This window comes from Gorilla gorilla, chromosome X (genome assembly GCF_029281585.2).
Source record: "Gorilla gorilla gorilla isolate KB3781 chromosome X, NHGRI_mGorGor1-v2.1_pri, whole genome shotgun sequence".
Lineage (NCBI taxonomy): Eukaryota > Metazoa > Chordata > Mammalia > Primates > Hominidae > Gorilla > Gorilla gorilla.
The window spans coordinates 112740884-112763520 of NC_073247.2; the positions used below are offsets into that span (position 1 = coordinate 112740884).

At 42.6% G+C, this 22637-nt stretch overlaps 1 protein-coding gene across 1 annotated transcript; it reads left to right on the top strand.

Moving 5' to 3' along the window:
- The first annotated feature begins 3486 nt into the window (after nucleotides 1-3486).
- On the top strand, nucleotides 3487-22637 carry ARL13A (ARF like GTPase 13A). The gene is made up of 9 exons (XM_019019080.3): nucleotides 3487-3601; nucleotides 5522-5594; nucleotides 5973-6043; nucleotides 17470-17719; nucleotides 18599-18704; nucleotides 19193-19359; nucleotides 19995-20085; nucleotides 20180-20360; nucleotides 22368-22637. Exons 2-8 carry the CDS (start codon nucleotides 5536-5538, stop codon nucleotides 20306-20308), a joined length of 873 nt encoding a protein of 290 aa, XP_018874625.1. The 5' UTR covers nucleotides 3487-3601; nucleotides 5522-5535; the 3' UTR covers nucleotides 20309-20360; nucleotides 22368-22637.

Here is a 22637-nt window from a genome sequence, read left to right on the forward strand (position 1 = left end):
CTTGAACCCGGGAGGCAGAGGTTTCAGTGACCTGAGATTACGCCACTGCACTCCAGCCTGGGTGACGAGAGTGAAACTCCGTTTCAAAAAAAAAAAAGCAATGTAATCCCTAATGTTGGAAGTGGGCCTGCTGGGAGGCGTTTGGGTCATGGGGGTGGATCCCTCATGGTTTGTCCTCATGATAGTGAGTGAATTTTCCTAAGATCTGGTTGTTTAAAAGTGTGTGGCACGTCCCCCCAACTCTCTTGCTCTTGCTGTCACCATGTGATGTGCCTGCTCCAGCTTCACCTTTTGCCATGAGTAAAAGCTCCCTGAGGCCTCCCCAAAAGCAGAGCAGATGTTGGTGCCATGCTTCCTGTACAGCCACTACAACTGAGAGCCAATTAAAACTCTTTTCAGCTCTCAGGTATTCCTTTATAGTAGTGTGAGAATGGCCTAATACAAGGTCTAATCGGAATTTAGCCTGTCTCAGTCACGTTTCCTGTCTCAGTCACATTTCCATTCACCTTCTTCAGTCAAAACTTTTCCTCCATACTTCTAAGCAGGTACCAAAGAAAATAACATGAATTCAGAGTCATCTATAAAATAAGAAAACAACTAAATCAAGATGGGGGAAAGGTACAGTAAATTATTCCTCTACCTAACACATTTCTGGGCATGACAGAAAAACAGCAGTATCAACTGGGTTACTTCCCTTGATGGCTAGCACGAGATCTCAGCTATAGACAGCTCCCCTTGGATGGCAAGTATGGAGAAAAGAAAGGGAAAACGCAACCTCCGGTTGGCCAAAAATCAATCTACATATTTAGAAAAGCCTTCAGCTGAGACCTTTCAAAGGACTGTAAAGTGCCTCATTCAGATAAAGATAAGTGTTCATATAGAGTATCATCCAAGCCTGGACACTTTTGTGCATGAAAGGAGGCACTATTAGTAATGATTCTGGGATGGAGGTTGGCAAATTTTTCCTAAAAATGGCCAGATAGTAAATATTTTAGGTTTTAGAGGACACATACGGTCTCTGTCATATATTCTTTTTCTTTTTAACCCTTTAAGAATGTAAAAACCATTCTAAGCCCAGACACCATAAGAAAACAGGCCAGGAGGCCGGGCACGGTGGCTCACGCCTGTAATCTCAGCATTTTGGGAGGCCGACAGGGGCGGTCACCAGAGGTCAGGAGTTCAAGACCAGCCTGGTCAACATGGCAAAACCCCATTTCTACTAAAAATACAGAAAAATTAGCCAGGCGTGATGGCACAAGCCTGTAATCCCAGCTACATAGAAGGCTGAAGCAGGAGAATCGCTTGAACCTGGGAGGTGGAGGTTGCAGTGAGCCGAGATTGCACCATTGCACTTCAGCCTGGGCGACAAGAGCAAAACTTAGTCTTAAAAAAAAAAGAAAGAAAGAAAGAAAGAAAGAAAACAGGCTAGGATACAAGTTTGGCCATGGGCTTGGGGGAAAACACACATCAAGTCTGTTCTGGTCAAATAGATACATAAGTCACCCTAGCTGAAGGCCTGGTCTGTGATCCAATTCAAAATTTAGAATTAAGAGTAAGTATGTGGGCCGGATGCGGTGGCTAAGACCTGTAATCCAAGCACTTGGGAGGCCAAGGTGGGTGGATCACCTGAGGTAGGAGTTCAAGACCAGCCTGGCCAACATGGTGAAACCCTATCTCTACTAAAAATACAATAATTAGCCGGGCGTGGTGGTGTGCACCTGTAGTCCCAGCTATTTGGGAGGCTGAGACAGTAGAATTGCTTGAACCTGGGAGGTAGAGGTTGCAGTGGTCTGAGATCGTGCCACTGCACTCCAGCCTGGGTGACAGAGCAAGACTCCGTCTCAAAAAAAGAATAATAAAAATTTTTAAAAACCTACAATGATGAGAGTATGTCAGAGGGAGGAGTCAACTGAAAGAGCTCCCCAGGCCAAAGTTGGAACGATTTGAGCAAGAAAATAAAGAGGTATTGATTATAATCAGAGGATAAAATAAATATATGTGAGCCCATACTGTATAAATGAATGATTTAATAAACAAATGTGTAAGAATAGACAGACCCCCCCCCCCCATACAGAAGAATTCCAAACAACTTTTGTAGATACTCCACCTCAAGGAGGTGGAGGATAACTCCCCATTCTATAAGTGTGGCCAATGCATACTGATTTCCTTCTAAAGAGTACAGGATAGAAAGTAGGGGGAGTATCTTTACAGTGGAGAAATCTGATAAACACTGCCTCGGCCAGGTGATCAAGGTTAACATCATCAGTGATAAGTCATGTTGACAGCATGTATCCTTGATATGATGTGATGAGGACGGCACGTTACCTCTGTGGCCTTCCTCCCAAGAACACATAACTTCAGTCTAATCATGAGAAAAACATCAGATAAACAACAAGTGAGGGGTATTCTACAAAATACCTGATGAACACTCCTGTCAAGGTCATCAAAGACAAATAGAGTGGCTGGATGTGGTATCTCATGCCTATAATTCCACCCCTTTGGGAGGCCACGGTGGGAGGATCACTTGAGGCCAGGGGTTCAAGACCAGCCTGGGCAATATAGCAAGACCCTTCTCTAAAAAGAATAAAAAATAAATTAGCCAAGGATGGTGGTGCATGCCTGCAGTCCTAGGTACTTGGGAGGCTGAAGCAGGAGGATTGCTTGAGCCCAGGAGTTTGAGGCTGCAGTTAGCTATGATCACACTACTGCACTCCAGCCTGGGCCACAGAGCCAGACCTTGTCTCAAAAAAACAAAACAAAACAAAATCTGAGAAGCTTAAGTTAAAAACTAAGGAAATCTGAATGAAGTATGGACTTTAGTTAATAACAATGTATTAATACTGGTTCATTAATTGTAACAAATACAGCATCCTAAGATGTTAACAATGAGGGAAATTGGGTGTTAGGGATGGTTACTCACTGTACTGTCTTAGCAATTTTTCTGTATATCTAAAACCATTCTGAAAAATAAAGCATTTTATAAAAAGTTCACTAAGTATGATACAGTTTGGCTAGAAGAGATAGAGATATGCAGAGCAGAGGCAGTTTCTCTGGTACCTGAGGTCTGCAAGACCTTTGACCTAATACAGACCCTGAAGCCAGAATGCCTAGGTTTGAATTCTGGCTTTACCATTTATTAGCTAGGTAACCTTTGGCAAGTTATGTAACCCCTTTGTGAACAACTTCATCTCTGAAAAGTAGGAATGATAGCCCCTACTTTGTCATGCTGTAGTAAGGATTAAATGAATTAATGTGTATAAAGTGCTTTAATGAGCCCTGGCACAAAGTAAATTCTATATAAATATTTTGTAAAATGAATAAAAACTATGATGACTTAAAGTTCCTTTAGTAATTATCTATAATCATACAAGGTAAGGAGATATGAGTTTGGTTGCTATGAACCAGGTAGTGGTTGCCACAGACATGTCAGTACCTTGACAACCATTATTAGGACATTGCCATAGCTTTTATAAATGGACAACCTAAGCTGTGTTAATCTGACAAGAAGGCTAGAAAGCTCAATGCATCTTCCTATTACTCTGCATATCTTATGTCTTCCATCCAAAAAGAATCAACTTATCAGATAAATAACCACCTCATGGTAAGCAAAATATGTCACTATCTTCATTTTACAGATAAGAAATTTGGAAATGGTAGGTTTAGTTGAGGTGATTTCACTTCAGGCTACCCAGAAGAGGCACTAGAAATAAAGGATCAGTCCAGCAATCCCTAATTCAATCATTTTCCCAGTTGGGTTTTCACACCTACCCTTCCTTATAAAGGAAGAACTTGTGTGATGCCAATTTGACACTTCTTGGTGGCACTGACAAACACAGAGAGCCTGACATCAAGTTAGAAGGCTCTGCCAATTATTAGGAAACAGACATGAAGCGGTTACTGGCCTCTTCTCCAAGGGAGATGGCTATCAAGGAACCCAGACAATTAGGCTCTGATGTTTCAGGCTCCTGGTCATATCAGCTTCATGTGCAAAACTGGAGTAAGGCTGGTTTTGATCACAGGCCATATATAAAGTTTCTCTTTTGTCTGGCATAAGCCAGAGCCATTCTCCAGGAGGTCCTTATGGGAAACCTAATGATCTCCTAGGGTCTGAGCTGTGCTATAAGAAATGCTATGAAATGTTAGTATTTTGGAAAGGCAACTCTCCAGAACAGTAAATGACTGGATGACTCTGCAGAACCCTGATAAATTATCCATTGATAAGCTGGCACATAAACTGTGCTCATCAGATAGCTAAGCAAAGCCCATCGAAGCATTAACTGAAGTACTTTGCTAACCCAACCAGGGCTTCCTCCAATTTTGGGCTTCAACATACAGTCGTCCCTCAGTAAACTCGGGGGAAATGGGTTCCTGAACCCCCTCATATACCAAAATCTGTGCATTCTCAAATCCTGCAGTTGGCACTGCGAAACCCATGTATATGAAAAGTTAGCCCTGCATATACGTGGGTTTCACATTCACAAATATCCTCATTTGGTTGAAAAAAAAAAGCCTGGTATAAGTAGACTCATGCAGTTCAAACCCATGTTGTTCAAGGGTCAACCATAATTAGTCATTAGGAAAATGTAAATCAAAACCACAATGAAATACCTACCTCACACCCACTAGGATAGCTGTAAACAAAAAACAAGCATTACTGGTGGGAATGTAAGATGTTGTAGCCACTTTGCAAAACAGTCTGGCAGTTCTTCAAGAGGTTAAATATAGATTTATTATATAACCCAGCAGTAATACTCCTAGGTATATACCCAAGAGAAAAGAAAACATATCCACACAAAAACTTATATACAAATGTTTATAGCAGCATTATTCATAACAGCCAAAAAGTAGAAACAATCCACTTTCCAAGGATGAACCTTGAAGTGATTGCCTAAATTATCCTTTTTACTTAGGCATTCACTTCCAAATCCAGCTGCGCATTGACATCACCTGGGAAGCTTATGCAGCTCCCTGGCAATCTTTGAGGATGGGACACCTGGATTAATGTTTGAATCCAGACTAGACGATCTCTAAGGTCCCTGATAGCTCCAAAACTTGTATAAAATCTCTAATAGTGGGTCACCAATGCCCACATCTTTGAAGAAGAGACGTTATTGGTACTTGGAACAGGTCTCCCGATAGGTCCGTCTAGAAGCCTAAGTTGGTTCTTCTCTTAGGCATCATCCCAACCTCCGCAAGGTTGAATAAAGATATTCTTAACAAGGATGAACTATGGCTGAAGGGATAGGCCACATCTGATTATGTCTGTGTAGGCTGCTATACTAAGAAATCACCCCATTTTGAAGAAAGCTACTCATTAGCACAGAACTTGTCACTGCAGTTGAGAATAACCAGTTCCTCCTTCTATGACATTTATAGACACAGTTGGATAGAATGAAGTAATAGACTTCTAACAATCCCAGGCTTTCTGTTTATCAGCACCTGTTTAGTCATAAGCTGACTAAAGGCTCAGTGTTTATAACAGGACTTACTTCTTATTTTCTTTCTTCTCTTAATATTTAAGAACTAAGATGAATCATGTTCCGGCTTTTGTCCTCCTGCTGCTCTTGCCTAAGGACAACAGAAGAGACACGAAGGTAATATTACAATTATTTCCCTAGGCCTATTCCACTATTTCCTCCCACAAATCTGCCCATAGTCCCTCAAGGGACAAATCTTCATAATATACATTGTTAGGTGAAGTGATTAAGCAGTGTTTGTAAGATTGGGGGCAGGGTTGAGGAGGGATGGCCAATTGTACAAGGTTAAGTGAATCAGGGAAGAAAAGCATCCTTGGGGGCTTTGGTGAGGGGCTCCCATACCACCTTCTACTGCTTTGGCTGGGCCTTTTATGGTACATGCATTGAGATTACTGCAGGCAGAGTCCCAAACAATAAGGAAGAGTATAACTCTCTGTTTAGCCTAAAACCTACCTGTTTTAAGACTTTGGGCTCATTTTTCTTTTTCATTTCTAGGAATGTGACCATCCCTATCATTGGCTTGAACAACTCTGGCAAAACTGTTCTTGTGGAGGCATTCCAAAAATGTAAGGAACTAAGAGCATTAGATACTGGCGTGGGTCTCCCATGGACCCCAGAATCCAGTGAAATAATCCTCCCTTCCTAGCATTACTTCATGGCCCTCAGTTTCCCTCTTTTTGTGCATAAACACCTCCTAACACACACACACACACATACTCTATCTCTCTCTGTCTCTCTCTCTCTCTCTCCCCCTTCCCTCCCTCCCTTCCCCACATTACATAAACAGCCTGTTTATGTAATGTCTGTCACCTGCTCCCTTTACAAGATATCCTAATTGAAAGTCCTTTCATAGGGTCAGTAGGCGTGAGTTCAAACTACGTAAAGCATTGCAGTCAATTATGAAGGATAGCATGTTTGAAATGATGTCTAGTTTCAGGGCTCAATTAAAGTGGAATTTGGTCTAGATAAGAGAGACAAGTGTGGGATGATAAAGAAGTTTAATAACATGAAATTCTGTGACAGCTAATACAGAGAGTTGGAGCTTCAGAAATGTCGTCAGTTCCGATATGTGCAAGTTTAATACCAGGTCTCTAGTTCAGTATCTTGACATTTCAAGAAGCAGTTATACAGAATTTCAGAAAGCTACTATACTACTTAAGGACCAATCAAAGAAGCTAGCACTGTCTGTCACAGGATGCCCTCCATCCATGTTTATTGGATAAATGAAGTAGTATGATGACGTGGTTGAGTTTTAGCTAACCTGGCATCCCTGAACAAAAAAGGCTAACCTGACTCCTCTGCCACTGACCTACCTGAAGTGCTCATCAATTTCCCTGAACTACAGCAACAGCCTTCTGGCTGATCTTGTCATCTCCATTTGTCCCCCCAGTATTCAATCCACATAGCTACCAGAAAGGACTTAATACAAAAGTCTGATCATGGCACTTCCCTGCTCAAAACTGTTCAATGCCATTATCTTCAAGATAAAACTTAAGTTTCTTAGCAGCACACAAAGCCCTCTATGAGTTGGTCCCTGAGTCCTCCTCCAACTTCATTTCCCATGCTCTCTGCACATGCCCTCTGATACAGCCACAACAAATGACTTGCCATCCCCCTTTTCTAGTTCTGTACACGCTGTCCCACTACCTAGCATTTTATCTCCACCATTATCTACCTGCTAAATCAAAAGCCTCAAGTCACAGCCCAGCTTGACCTCAGGAAAGCCTTCCCTATCAGTGCCCTCCTTCCTCAGCTCCCACTCTATTCCATGCATCGCTCTGGCGTGCACTTATTACAACATCATCAGGCAATTGCAAGTCCATCCCCTAAATTGTGAGCCTCTTGAGGAGAAATAATGGATTTTTTCCTCTCTGTATCTTTAGCCTGTGGCCTTTTAGCATTTTCAGGTAGGTATTCAATAAATATTCATGGAATGGATGTTCTCCCCCATTCCGCCATTCACCTGAGACAACATGTTGCCATTTTCTTTGCTTTTTTTTTTTTTTCTCTGAGACAGAGTCTTGTTCTGTTGCCCAGGCTGGAGTGCAGTGGTGCGATCTCAGCTCACTGCAACCTCCACCTCCCAGGTTCAAGCGATTCACATGCCTCAGCCTCCCGAGTAGCTGGGATTACATGTGTGCACCACCACGCCTGGCTGATTTTTTTGGATTTTAGTAGAGATGGGGTTTCACCATGTTGGCCAGGCTGGTCTGGAACTCCTGGGCTCAAGCAATCCTCCTGCCTCAGCCTACCAAAGTGCTGGAATTACAGGTGTGAGCCACTGCGCCCGGCGACATGTTGCCATTTTCTATAACAACTTCCTCTGTCCCATTAGCAGCTCCAAGCCTCACATTTTAGCCAATGGGTTCAGCCTTTTATCCCCCCTTGTAGGAAACAAACTTAACTCCTTGCTTCTCCCAGTTCTCTGATAGGCAGAAATGTTTAAGAAGGTAAATAGCAGCAGGAAAAATCCAGGAGCCAGCAAAAATCACAAGATTATTGAAAAACGTGGGGATAATTTTCTAGAGCCCCAACTCAACCTCATCCCTGGAGTCCCTTTAGTCTGGGTGGGCCCTAGGAATCTATATTTTAAGAACTCCTCAGGGGTTTCTGATGGCCAGCCAGCTTTTGGAAGCACTCACCTGGAATTACCAGTATGCTATTTTGCCTGTGAGAATGGTGTGTTTCCCATTTTAATTCCTAGAGGACACTGCCTAGAGTCTATTTATTTTGTTACTGCATAACTTGCCCTGTGCTCAGTGAATACCTGGGGGATTATTTATAAATCTATTGGTTGTGACTACATTCACAGATAATTTTTTTAATGGGCACTGATATCACATTCTGAAGAATGTCTCAGGCCACCTCTGTCTATGCAGGACCATCAGAATCAACCTATTAGGTTGCTCTGTGCCCAAAATTGAATAATTCACCTCCCTTGTCCCTGCGAATGTTTTTTTTGTTGTTGTTGTTAGTTAGTTTTTTGTTTTTTGAGACGGAGTTTCACTCTCGTTGCCCAAGCTGGAGTGCAATGGCACAATCTCGGCTCACTGCAACCTCAGCCTCCTGGATTCAAGCGATTCTCCTGCCTCAGCCTCCAAGTAGCTGACATTACAGGCATGTGCTAACTTTTTGTATTTAGTAGAGACAGGGTCTCACCATGTTGGTCAGGCTGGTCTCAAACTCCTGACCTCAGGTGATCCACCCGCCTTGGCCTCCCAAAGTGGTGGGATTACAGGCTTAAGCCACCGCACCCAGCTGCTGCGAATGTTTTTTGCCAAGAACAGATAATTGCCTAGGAAGGAAATGCCCGTCTGCAAGTAAGAACTGTGAACACTTGAAGACACTAGCTATAAAACATTTTGGCACACAAGCCATTTTTTAGTGGTTTTTAGAATTTGTTAAATTTTTATGGGTACATTGTAGGTGTATATATTTATGAGATACGTGAGATACGTTGATATAGGCATACAATGTGTAATAATCAAATCAGGGTAAATGGGGTATCCATCACCTCAAGCATTCACCATTTATTTGTGTTACAAACATTCCAGTTGTACTCCCTCACTTATTCTAAATGTACAACAAATTATTGCTGACTATAGTCACTCTGTTGTGTTATCAAATACTAGATCTTATTCATACAAACTATATTTTTGTACCCATTAACCATCCCACTCCCTCCCCTCACTATCCTTTCCACCCTGTAGTAACTATCCTTCTACTCTCTTCTTCTTTTTTTTTTTTTTTTTTTTTGAGACGGAGTCTCGTTCTGTTGCTCAGGCTGGAGTGCAATGGCACGATCTCGGCTCACTGCAACCTCCACCTCCTGGGTTCAAGCAATTCTCCTACCTCAGCCTCCCAAGTAGCTGGGATTACAGGCGTGTGCCACCACACCTGGCTTATTTTTGTATTTTTGAGATGAGGTCTCACCATGTTGGCCAGGCTGGTCTCGAACTCCTGACATCAGGTGATCTGCCTGCCTCAGCCTACCAAAGTGCTGGGATTATAGGCATGTACCACCACACCCGGCTGTGTCCTTCTACTCTTTATCTCCATGAGTTCAATTATTTTACTCTAGGGCTTCCACAAATGAGTGAGAACATATGAAATTTATCTTTCTGTGCCTGGCTTATTTCACTTAACATAATGTACTTGTTCTGCCCGTGTTGCTGCAAATGACAAGATCTTATTCTTTTTTATGGCTATATAGTACTCCATTGTGTATATGTACCACATTTTCTTCATCCATTCATCTGTTGATGGACTCTTAGGTTGCTTCCAAATCTGGGCTATTGTGAACAGTGCTGCAATAAACATGGGACACCAGATATCTCTTCAACATACTGATTTCCCTTCTTTTGGATACATACACAGCAGGTGGATTGCTGCATCACATGGTAGTTCTATGTTTAGTTTTTTGAGGAACTTTCATAGTGGAACATAATTTATATTCTCAACAACAGTGTATGAGGGTACCCCTTTCTCCACAGCCTTGCCAGAATGATCAATATGCTGAGGAGAATAATGTATATCCTGCATTCATTGGATGAAATGTTCTGTAAATATCTATTAGGTCCATTTGCTCTATAGTGCAGATTAGGTACAATGTTTCATTGTTGATCTGGATAATCTGTCCAAACTGAAAGTGGGGTGCTGAAATCTCCAATTATTACTGTATTGGGGTCTATCTCTCTCTCTTTAGCTCTAATAATATTTGCTTTGTATATCTGGGTGCTCCAGTGTTGGGTGCATATATAATTGTTATATACACTTGCTGAATTGATCCCCTTATCATTATATAATGACATTCTTCGTCTCTTTTTATAGTTTTTGTCTTGAAATCTGTTTTGTCTGAAGTATAGCTACTCCCGCTCTTTTGGGTTTCCATTTGTATAGAATATAATTTTCTATCCCTTTCAGTCTATATGTGTCTTTATAGATGAAGTGTGTTTCTTGTAGGAAACAGATCATGTGTTTTTTTTTTAATCCACTCAGCCACCCTATGTCTTTTGATTGGAGAGTTTAGTCCATTTATATTCAATGTTATTATTAATAAGGACTTACTACTGTCACCTTGTTATTTGCTTTCTGGTTGTTTTTTGGTCTTTTCCTTCCTGTCTTCCTTTTTGTGAAAGTGATTTTCTCTGGTAGTATGTTTTGATTTATTGCTTTATATTTTTTGTCTATCTGTTGTAGGTTTTTTGATTTGAAGTTACCATGGGGCTTGCAAATAACATCTTATAACCCATTTTTTTTTAATATTCACCCACTGCCCCCTGGAAACCCCATTATTTTAAACTGATGACAACTGTGATTGCAAAAACAAGCAAAGAGAAAACTAATATTAATTGTACACTTTAACTTCATCCCCTCTGCTTTTTAACTTTTTGTTGTTTCTATTTATATCTTATTATACTGTCTTTAAAAGTTGCTGTGGTTGTTACTTTTGATGGGTTCATCTTTTAGTCTTTGTACTCAAGCTATGAGTAGTTTACATACCACAATTACAGTATTATAACAATATTCTATATTTGTCTGTATGAGTTGCTGTTACCAGTGGGTTTTATACCTTCAGGTGATTTCTTATTGCTCATTAACATCCTTTTCTTTCAGATTGAAGTACTCCCTTTGGCATTTCTTGTAGGAGAGGTCTGTGTTGACAAAAATCCCTCAGCTTTTGTTTGTCTGGGAAATACTTTATTTCTCTTTCATGTTTGAAGGATAATTTTGCTGGATACAATATTCTAGGATAAAAGTTTTTTTCCTTGATATACTTTAAGTATATCATGCCACTCTCTTATTTCAATCTTTGTTAAACTTATCTGATAAATTCTGAATTCCTTCTTTGTGTTATCTTGGACTTCACTGATCTTCCTCAAAACAACTATTTTGAATTCTCTGTCTGAAAGGTCACTTATCTCTGTCACTCTGTAATATGTTACTGGTGCATTATTTAGCTCTTTTAGTGAGGTCATTTTTCCTGGATGGTCTTGATGTTTATTGATGCTCATCAGTGTCTGGGCATTGAAGAGTTAGGTATTTATGCAGGCTGGGGTTGTTTTTACCCATCCTTCTTGAGAAGGACTCAAAGGGAATTGAGTGTTGTGATCAAATATTTGGTCACTGCAGCTGTATATGCATTAGGGGACACCCTAAGCCTAGTAATGCTGTGACTCTTGTAAAGCTGTAGAGGTACCATTTTGGTGGTCTTGGGTAAGATCTGAGAGAATTCCCTGGTTTACCAGGCAAAGTCTCTTGTTCTTTTCCCTTACTTTCTCCCAAACAAATGGAGTCTCTCTCTCTGTGCTGAGCTGCCTGGAGTTGGGGAAGGGGTGATACAAGCACTCTTGTGGCCACGACCACTGAGACTGTGCTGAGTCACACATGAAGCCAACACAGTACTGGGTCTCACCCAAGGCCTGTGGCAACTATTTCCTGGCTATCCCTGATATTTATTCAAGGCCCAAGGGCACTTTAGTCAGTAGGTGATGAATCCTGCCAGGACAGGGTATTTCCCTTCAGTGCAGCAGATTCCTTTCTGGTCCAGGGTGGGTCTAGAAATGCCACCAGGAGCTAGGGCCTGGGGTCAGAGGCTTTAGAAATCTGCTTGGTGCTTTATTTTACTGGGGCTGAGCAAGTACCCAGGTTGCAAGACAAAGTCCTCTTTATATTTCTCTCCCCTTTCCTCAAGCAGAATTGGCCACCACAGCCCCAAGCCCATAGCGACTATAGCCTGGCTACCACCAATGTTTATTCAAGGCCCGAGGGCTCTTTAGTCAGCAGGCAGTGAGTCCTGCCAGGCCTGGGTCTCTCCCTTCAGGGCAGCGTGTTCCTTTCTGGCCCAAGATGAGTCTAGAAATGCCCTCCAGGAGCTAAGGCCTGGAATCAGGGACTTCAGGAGTCTGCTCGGTGCTGCATTTTACTGTGGCTGAGCTAGTACTGAAGTTGCAAGACAAAGTCCTTTTTACTCTTCTCTCTCCTTTCCTCAAGCAGGAGTCTCTCCTGATGGCCACCACTGCTGAAAATGTGCTGGGTCACACCTGAAGCCAGCACAATACCAGGTCTTGGCCAAGGCCCATGGTGACTACTGCCTGGCGCTTGCTTGGGATGTTTACTGAAGGCCTAAGGGCTCTTTAGTCAGGTGGTGGTGAATCCTGTCAAGACTGGGTCCTTCCTTTCAGGGCACTGGGTTCCCTTCTGGCCCAGGATGGGTCTAGAAATGTCATCGGGGAGCCATGGCCTGAAATGGGGGCTTCGGGACTCTGCCTGGTACTTTTTTTTCCTGTGGCTGAGGTGGTATTCAAGTTGTAACACAATGTTCTCTTTACTCTTCCCTCTCCTCCCGGAGCTGCAAGCTGTGCTGCCCGGCACTGGTGGGAGGGGTGACACAAGCACTCCCTTGGTCACTCTGGCTGGTGACTCACTAGGTTGCATGCCCCCTGAGTCCTTGGCTCCAAGCCCATCACAGCACCAGGACTTGTCCAGGAACCGCAGTCCTTGTGGCCTGGACTGCCTTTTAAATTTATTTAGCACCCCAGAGCACTTCAGGCCATGGTGGCAGGGCTTGCTGGAACTCAGGTTCCAACTGTTGGAATGGACAATTTCCCTCTGGCTAGGGCTGGTCTAAATGCTTCCTCCGTAAGTGCTAGGCAAATTCTGCCCTATGTAGTTTTCTGCTGTGACAGGGCAGCACTGAGTTCCAATCCAAAGTCCTACAATCACTGCACTCTCTCTTTCAAGCACAGACTCTCTCTGTGCCATGTGGTGCTGCCAGGGGATGAGGAAAGGGTGGTGCTGGTGATTCAAGACTGTCCTTCCCACCTTCTTCAGTGCCTCTTTCCTTGACATGATGTTATAACCAAGGTGGGGTGCGGGGGCTCATGCCTGCAATCCCAGCACTTTGAGAGGCCAAGGCAGGCAGATCACTTGAGCCCAGGAGTTCAAGACCAGCCTGGGCAACATGCCAAAATTCTCTACAAAAAAAAAAAAAAAAAAATTAGCCAGGTATGGTGACACATGCCTGTAATCCCATTTACTCAGGAGGCTAAGGTGGGAGGATCACTTGAGTCCAGGAGGTCAAGGCTGCAGTGAGCGGAGACTGAGCCACTGCACTGCAGCATGGATGACAGAGTGAGACCCTGTCTCAAAAAAAGAAAAAAATACAGATGTTATAACCAGGTACTGTGATCGCTCATCTGATTTTTGGTTCTTATGAAGGTGCTTTCATGTGGATAGTTGTTCAATTTGGTATTCCTGCAGGGGTGACCATCACTGAAGGATTCTATTTGGCCATCTTATGCCGCCACCTCCAAGTCATTATTATTGACACCATTCACTAAAACTGTTTTGTCCGGCATGGTCATGTAAGGCAAGAAGAAACCCAATCACTGGCACAAGCAGGTGTCCTAAATGAGGACATTTAGACTACTGCCTTTCAAACCTGGCTATATATTTCAATCAGCTGGGGAGCTTTTTAAAAAAATCATGATGCTTCAGCCCCACCCCAGATCTATGGACTCAAACCTTGAGAGAACGAGGCCTGGAGGTGGCTGGGTGTGGTAGCTCACGCCTGTAATCCCAGCACTTTGGGAGGCCAAGGCGGGTGAATCACCTGAGGTCAGGAGTTCGAGACCAGCCTGGCCAACATGGTGAAACCCCCGTCTCTACTAAAAATACAAAAATTGGCTGGGTGTGGTGGCGGGGGCCTGTAATCTCAGCTATACAGGAGGCTGAGGTAGGAGAATTGCTTGAACTCGGGAGGCAAAGGGTGTAGTGAGCTGAGATGGTGCCACTGCACTCCAGGCTTAATAAATAAATAAATAAATAAAATGCTCTACAGGTGATCATGGAGAACAGTGGATACTGAGAACCAATAACCAGAATCACCTGGGGAGCTTTCAAACCTACTGACAGGGGACCTGGAGATTCAAAATTTTGGTCTGGGAAGGGCCTATGGAATCTACAGTTTTCTTTTTTTTTTTTGAGACAGAGTCTCATCTGTCACCCCGACTGGGGTGCAGTGGTACAGTGGTGTGATCATGGTTCACTACAGCCTTGATTGACCAGGCTCAAGCGATCCTCCCACCTCAGGCTTCCAAGTAGCTGGGACTACAGGTGTGTAGCATGGAATCTGTATCTTAACAAACTCACCAGATGATGCTGAGACACAATCAGGCATGGGTTTCATGGCCCTCTAGAGTAGTGGTACTCAAGCTTTAAAGTGCAGAAGAATCACCTCAGGATTTTGTTAACCATAGGTAGTTCATTAAACATGCAAATGCTTGTGTCCCAAGCCTAGAGGTTTTGATTCATTTGGTCTGGAATAGGCTTTAACAATCACCCCCATGTAATTCTCAATTATATGGTGCCCGGACCATGCTTTATGAAACACTCCACTAGGGATACAGAAATGAATCAGACTCAGTACCGGTCCTTAGAGTGTTTATACGTTAATAGAGGAAATAAGATAAATGTAAATTGTCAGGGAACAACTGCTCACAGCATCTAGGGTTCACCAACAATAGAATGCACTAACTGAAGGAACTGGTAAGGTTTCAAGTAAAAAGAAAAAGAAAACTAGGAAAAAAATTTTTTTCTCTGACAGGGCAAAAAATATATATAAAGCTTTTCTCAATGCAGGAAACTCTAATATTACCTTTAGAGTTTTAACCTATTCACTTTTTTTTTTTGAGACAGACGTCTCGCTCTGTCACCCAGGCTGAAGTGCAATGGTGAGACCTCAGCTCACTGCAACCTCTGTCTCCCAGGTTCAAGTGATTCTCCTGCTTCAGCCTCCCGAGTAGCTAGGATTACAGGTGCCCGCCACCATGCCTGGCTAATTTTTGTATTTTTAGTGGAAACAGGGTTTCACCATGTTGGCCAGGCTGGTCTCGAACTCCTGACCTCAGGTGATCTGCCTGCCTCAGCCTCCCAAAGTGCTGGAATTACAGGTGTGAGCCACCGTCCCTGGCCCACTTGTTATTTTTGAGTAGTCTAATACAGATATAGCAAATATCACATCAAAGTTTTGGCTGAAAATTATTTTATCTGAAAACTATAATTTAACAGTTCATTGCCTAACATGAAATCAGAAGAGATGTTATGAAAATCACATTTAAACATAATAATAATATATACATCTACACACATATATATGTATTCTCATTTCCAAAGACCCAAAAGCATATTACTAACTTTTCACATTAATGACTCATTTTAGCAATGCTATGGAAAATGTCACATGCAGATCTAAGACTACAAATAAGAAGTTATGAATTCTAGTCTTAGTGCTCCCAGGTATGGGTGCAGAGAATGTATAAAGTCATTTTGCTACTAATGTGGGAAGAGAGCTAGGCTAGAACGGTCAGTTCAACAGACTGGAATGCATATAAAGGCTGCTGTTTTCCATTTTCCTTCTTTTTTTTGTTTTTTATTGTTTTTTTTTTTTTTTTTTGAGATGGAGTTTCACTCTTGTCCCCCATGCTGGAGTGCAGTGGCGTAATCTCAGCTCACCGCAACCTCTGTCTCCAGGGCTCAAGTGATTCTCCTGCTTCAGCCTCTCAGGTAGCTGGGATTACAGGCGTGTGCCACCACACCCGGCTAAGTTGTTTTTTGTTTTTGTTTTTTTTTTTTTGTATTTTTAGTAAAGATGGGGTTTTGCCATGTTGGCCAGGCTGGTCTTGAACTCCTAACCTCAGGTGATCCGCCCGCCTCAGCCTCCCAAAGTGCTGGGATTACAGGCGCGAGCCACCGTGCCCAGCCAAGACTACTGTTTTCAACTCCATTTCTATGGGAGCTGAATGAGGTATGGAATTCCCTATGAGATTTTGTGTTCTGGCCATAGCTTTTCAAAGGAAAATGTGTCTAAGTCTAGCATGGTTTCTTGGAAGAGATATGTGGGAGACAACTTCATACCCTCATCTACAGTAACAACCACCATAAACATTTATTGAACACCTACTGTGTGTAAGGTAATACAGACATCCTCCTTCATATAGCTTACGTTTTAGTTGGAGAGACAAAGCAAGCACAAAAAGAGGTGAAGGACCAGCTCAACAGACCATGTGCTCAACAAGAAAGAGAGAGAGAAGTGAGAAGTGGACAGGCCAGAGAAGTCTTCCTAAACAGTACTTGAGCTGGGTATTGAAGGGTGGGAGAGAAGGACCTCCTGTTCATTCATTCATTTATCAGATTAATCCAATAATGAATGTGCTTGGCATCATGAATGTAATGGTGAATAAATTTCAATAAAATTGAAAGGGTTCCTGTCCTGTTGCAGTTTATAACCCAGATAAATAAACCATAGAATTTACAACACTGTAATATGTGCTATGACAATGGTAAACTCAAAAGAAAGGTACCTTATCCAGATGGCTGGTGTGTGGGAAAACTCTAGAATAAACAAGATCAAAATTGACATTTTAAAAAATAGGCATTAACTAAGCAAAGAGTAGAAGTGTTCTAGGCAGAGAGAATGGCATCTTGTACCATCCCAGGGCAAGAGAGAGCAAGACATTGATGTAGAGTGGGAGAAGTAAGGGCAAAGGAGCCAAGGGAAGAACAGATTGGGTATGTACTAGGGACAGTGTGGACACTTGTCAGGTTACAGCGCTAGGAGATAGGTCTGGCAGGTTAGGAGGTGAAGGAGTCTGTATTATCTCTGGAAGCAGTGGACACTCACTAAAGGTTACTGAGCCAGGAGAGGATAGCATGGGTAAAGCGATGATTTAGGAAGATAGCCCCCAAGTATGGGCAGGGTGGCAGGATGCTTCAGTGGGATTTCTCAGAGCAGGCTCTAGTCAGGGTTCAACAAATTATTTGATCTAACTATATTTCCCTACTTTGTGATTGCTTTTCCTCTCTTCCCCTCTGCATAGTACTTCCCAGCAGGATAGACAACTGCATGAAATCGGAACCGACTCTACTCCTGTTAGATGAGTATGGAGTTTCGATCTAAGTGATTGCTTCTCCTCTTTTCCCCTATGCATAGTACTTCCCAGTAAGACAGACCATTGCACGAAATCGGAACTGACTACACTTTTGTTAGATGAGTATGAACTTTCCATCTATGACCTGAATGGAGACCTGAAGGGCCGGGAAGCATGGCCAAACTACTATGCACAGGCCCATGGGCTTGTTTTCGTCCTGGATTCCAGTGACATAAGACGCATGCAGGAAGTGAAGATCATCTTAACACGTCTGCTGTCTGATAAAAGAGTGGCAGGGAAACCCATCTTACTGTAAGATTCTGCCTTTCTGTCCTATTTCTGCTTCCCAATTTGTACCCTTAAAAGTATAGAAATGAAGGGTGGGGTGGTCCCTTTGTCACACCCAGCTAGGCCTCCTGTTCCCTTAGGCTGAGTGAGGTAGAGCGGCCCAATTTTCTGAGGTTTGTTCTCAAGAGCTACTTTCTACCACACACTGCCATGGGGGACATGTTACCTAACTGTACAAAGGCAATTTTGAAGGGAAGCATCAAAGGGAAATGAAAAGTGGTATCCACCACCTCCACCCCTTGACTCTTCCTGAAGACTATCTTCCTGAATTTGCTTATCATCTTTTCTGGTTTCGGTCTCTGATCCTGAAACCTCATGATAGCAGAGAACTCCTATCTTGTATAATTGATGCCAATGACCTCCTCTCTGATCAGATTGCTCAAAAGTTACATAACTAGCACTTATTCCAGGGTAATAATGCAGGTGGCCAGTCAATTCTCATCCCCGCCCCCAACTCCCTTTATGCTTCTTTCATTCCTCATTAGCAACCCCAACTAGAGCATGAACAGAGTTTGGGAAAGGATGTAAAAACTCCAAATCTGTTCATAGCCCAGTTAGCAATTCTAATTAAAGTTTGATAGCATAATGTAGGGGAAGTGAGAAATGAGCCCTGGGGGGACTATCTTGGATTCAAATGATTTGTGCTATACTTTCCATCATTGGAAGTTGGCTAGAAAAATGTCTAGCTCATCTCATTAGGTATGTCTTTAAACCTAATTCCTGGATATATAGCAGTTATAGTAGAATTTGTTCTCCTCCTCTTTCCCTTCTTTTCTCGCCTTTTGCTTCTATTTTGGTTTCACTCTTCCACTCTTTTCCTCCCTCTCTCATATGCTGTTTTAGCTTAGCAAACAAACAAGACAAGAAGAAAGCCCTCATGCCTTGTGATATTATTGACTATCTACTTCTAAAGAAGCTAGTGAAAGAGAATAAGTGCCCATGCCGAGTAGTAAGTGTCAACCTCTTCCTTCCCTCTTCCTCTGGAGCCCAGCTGATGCAGCCCTTGGCCCATTCTATAATCAGTCTCATATGTTGGGTTTGGGGCAAAGTCTCTCCCTGTCAGGCAACACCCACAGTGATTCCTGACTTGATGGTGATAATAAATATTGCATTCTGCCTTCAAAATAATTCTGTAAAGTGGACACATGAATATCCCCATTTTATGGATAAAAAAGCCAAGGCTCAGAGACTGTACGTGACTTGCTCAAGGTCACACACCCAAGACACCACAACCACTTTATTAAAGGACCTCAGATTTTATGTCTGTCATTTGCCTTCTCAGATGTGAATGCTGAGTGTCTCCTAGAAGTCTCAGAGCCTCTCTAGGCATAGCAGAGTTTATGTGTTCCTTCACTCTTTGAATGAGAGTGACTGGTTCTGCGGGCCCCAGGGGTCCCAGGCTCCAGGTCTGCAGCCTTCTCTTCTCTTTTGTCACAGGAGCCATGTTCAGCCATCAGAAACCTTGAGAGAAGAAACCATCAGCCCATAGTTGAAGGACTGCGCTGGCTATTAGCTGTCATTGATACTTGCCAACTACCACCTACCTCGAGCATCTCAATCTCCAAGAATAACAGAGGCTCTGGAGAAAGATGCTCATCACACAGGTACTGAGATGCCGCTATGAGATTTACTGATAAGAAAAGCTGCAGGGATCAGTCTTTCTCAGGAGCAAGGAGTTCTGGGAGGTGCTTGGATCCTGGGTGGCATTGAGCAAGTCTCTTGATATAATTGGCTCAAATGGGGCTAGGGCAGTGCCCACCAACACTCCAACATTGTTAGGTATACCCCATCCCTGGCATAACTTGAGTGGTCATATGAGGGGAATGATTTTCATAAAGGTAAGCCAACCTATCAGCATCAGAGCTTCCCCAAAACAGGGTTTCTAATATCTGATTTGCCATGTGGAGGAGAAAAGGAACATGAGCCCCTTAAGGAGCCTACTGGCATTATTCTATGGATAAATGCCATGAACCTACTCAATATTCTCAGCCTCTAGTTCTATAATCCTCCCAATAATGAGGAATGATGGGAGAGGACAGAAATGTTGAAAAGAGGAAAAAGAAAAAGAAAATAGGAGGTGATCAAGTTTTGAGGAGCAAAAGGCCTAAACATCCTCTTGCTCTGTTGTCACTTTCATTGCCCAAAGGCATATGGCAGGGATGGGGTAGTAGCTGCATTAGATAAAGAAGCTTGAAGTGTGTCCGTTTCTACTACTGCTGTCCTTTCCATCTTCCCCCAGCTTCTCCACCAGAACAGGAATGTCAAAGGAGAAAAGACAGCATCTAGAACAATGCTCAATCGAAGCTAAGCCTCTAAAGTCAATCCTACAGGTAAATGGCCCTTTAAATGTTAATATTCAGTGACCAATCCCTGAACACGTGGGCACCAACTAACTTTCCCCCCCACCATCTTCTTGCTGTACAGAAAGAAGGTACAAGATTATGGTCTAAAAAGAATATGTCAGTAACATTTGCTTTAGATGAACCCATGAAAGAAGGTGAATGTTCTAGGAGAACTAGAGCTCAGAATACTACGAAGCTTTGCTACAATTGAAGGAGTGGCTTATAGACTCCAGCTCCATATGCTGATGACAATATTTTTGAAGGTAATGCTGGATCAGTGGTTAGAGAAGAAAATTTACATAGGCCTTCCCTAACAATTTCTACAATAGTATTCCAATTTTGAGCCTGAATTTCTTTCCTCACTCTATGGTTGGTGATTAGGAGAAGAGAAATAGAAGTATAGGAAGGGTGCTTGGGTACCATCTTCTGGTAGTCCAGCATGATGCCCCAGCACTGGTTGACACAAGATCTTTAGATGGCTATAGGGTTATCTTAAAGTTTATTATTCCAGTGGTGAAAGTACAAGAACTTTATACATATATGAGATAATATATCTCATATATATATATCTCATATATATATATATCAAGAATTTAAAAACATGAATACACTATGAACCAGTAATCTCAATTCTTGAGCTGTCTCCAAGGATAATTACACAAGTACCCAAAAAACGATGCTCAAGGATGTTTAATCACAGCACTGTGTACAATAAGTAAAAGTGGGAAACAGCCTATATGTCCAACAATGGAGAATGGCTAAATAAATTAGGATGCATCTATGCCATGGAATACTATGCATACATTAAAAAGGCTAATGTGGACTTACATTTACTGACACGGAAAGTTTTCCACAACCTGGCATTTTTGTTAGGGAAAATAGCAAGTTAGAATACAGCACGTATAGCATGATACATATACAGATATAGAAATACCTGGAGGAATATCACTGAAAGATACTAGGTGGTTGTGAGATGTAAAAGGCCAAGGTGCCTTTCCTTTGGATTTTTGTTTTATTAGAAATTTTCTCTTTTTGGCCAGGCGTAGTGGCTCACACCTGTAATCCCAGCACTTTGGGAGGCTGAGGCGGGCGGATCATGAGGTCAAGAGATCAAGACCATCCTGGCCAACATGGTGAAACCCGGTCTCTACTAAAAATACAAAAATTAGTCGGGCATGGTGGCGGACGCCTGTATTCCCAGCTACTGGGGAGGCTGAGGCAGGAGAATCGCTTGAACCCAGGAGGCGGAGTTTGCAGTGAGCCGAGATAGCGCCACTGCACTCCAGCCTGGCAACAGAGCGGGACTCCATCTCAAAAAAAAAAAAAAAAAAAAAAGACATTTTCTTTTTTTATAATAAGCAGATATCACTTCTCCCAATACAAAAATAAGCTATGAGGGCTTAAAGGCTGTAGTTACTGGCCACTCATTCTCAGTATTCCTTAGCACCTCAGTCTCCAAGATTGTCAACTGTCAATATTATAATGTCATCTCAGCTCTGAAAGGGACATGGCCTTTTATATCCCTGGCTACCTTGGAGCTTTGGGTTGTTACACCTACATGGAGGGGCTTGGACTTGGCCTGGGCCACTAACAAGGAGACAGACACTGCTCTGGGGACAAGGGGTGAGGATGAGAGCAGAGAGTAGAGCGGAAGGAAGTGGTAGAAGAGGAAGTGTTTTTTTAGATAACTACCCCTAAATCTTTGTCCAAAATTTAAATCCATTTTCCTTTCTATAACTCCAGAACTTATGGCAAAAAAGAGAATGGATACCTGGGACACAGATAAGATGTTACTGGAAAATTCCTGTGAAGAAGCCTTTGGTTCCTATAGTTAATACTACTTAAATGAAGGGCAGAGGGGAGAGAGCAAGAGTGAGAGAAAGTACGAGGCCAGGGCAGAGGATGGGCACCTCATGGGGTGCAGTCTATACCCTGTTGGAAACTGGCCAATACCCTCCTACCATGAAATGGTCTGGGAAGGACAGGAAGCCTGGCACTTGGCTTCACTTACAATAACTGACCTTTTTCTCTTTTTACTTTCAACAGAGAAAGTAAAAGAAAGTAACAGAGAAAGTAAAGAGAAAAACAGGGAAAGCAAAAGAAACAGTTGATATCCCTCCCTTAGCAAACAGGTTCATCTCCAGAACTATCAGGACTACCCGGTTTTTAAATTTCCATTTGATAATATTTCTACACTCCCCATACAACTCCACCTACTCTAATATCACATCCCTGAGAACCCCTGTTGTTCCTGTATATCTATATTCTAGCCATCAAATCAATCCTATACTCACTGAGAGGCTCAAGAAGAGTGAGATGGCATCCATTGAGAATGAAGACCACCTTGGTAAAAAAGAACAGAGACTTTACATCTTTGTACCGAGATGCTGCTGACAAAGCTTGTGGACAATAAGTCATGGGTGATCAACCAAAATTGAGCCTTAGAAATACAGGGTTCATTTAGAAATAAGTATTTTTTTCTTTAAGGTTCTTGGGCAGAAAAGGATTGGCAAAAATAAATAGAACTTCTTTGCTGAGAA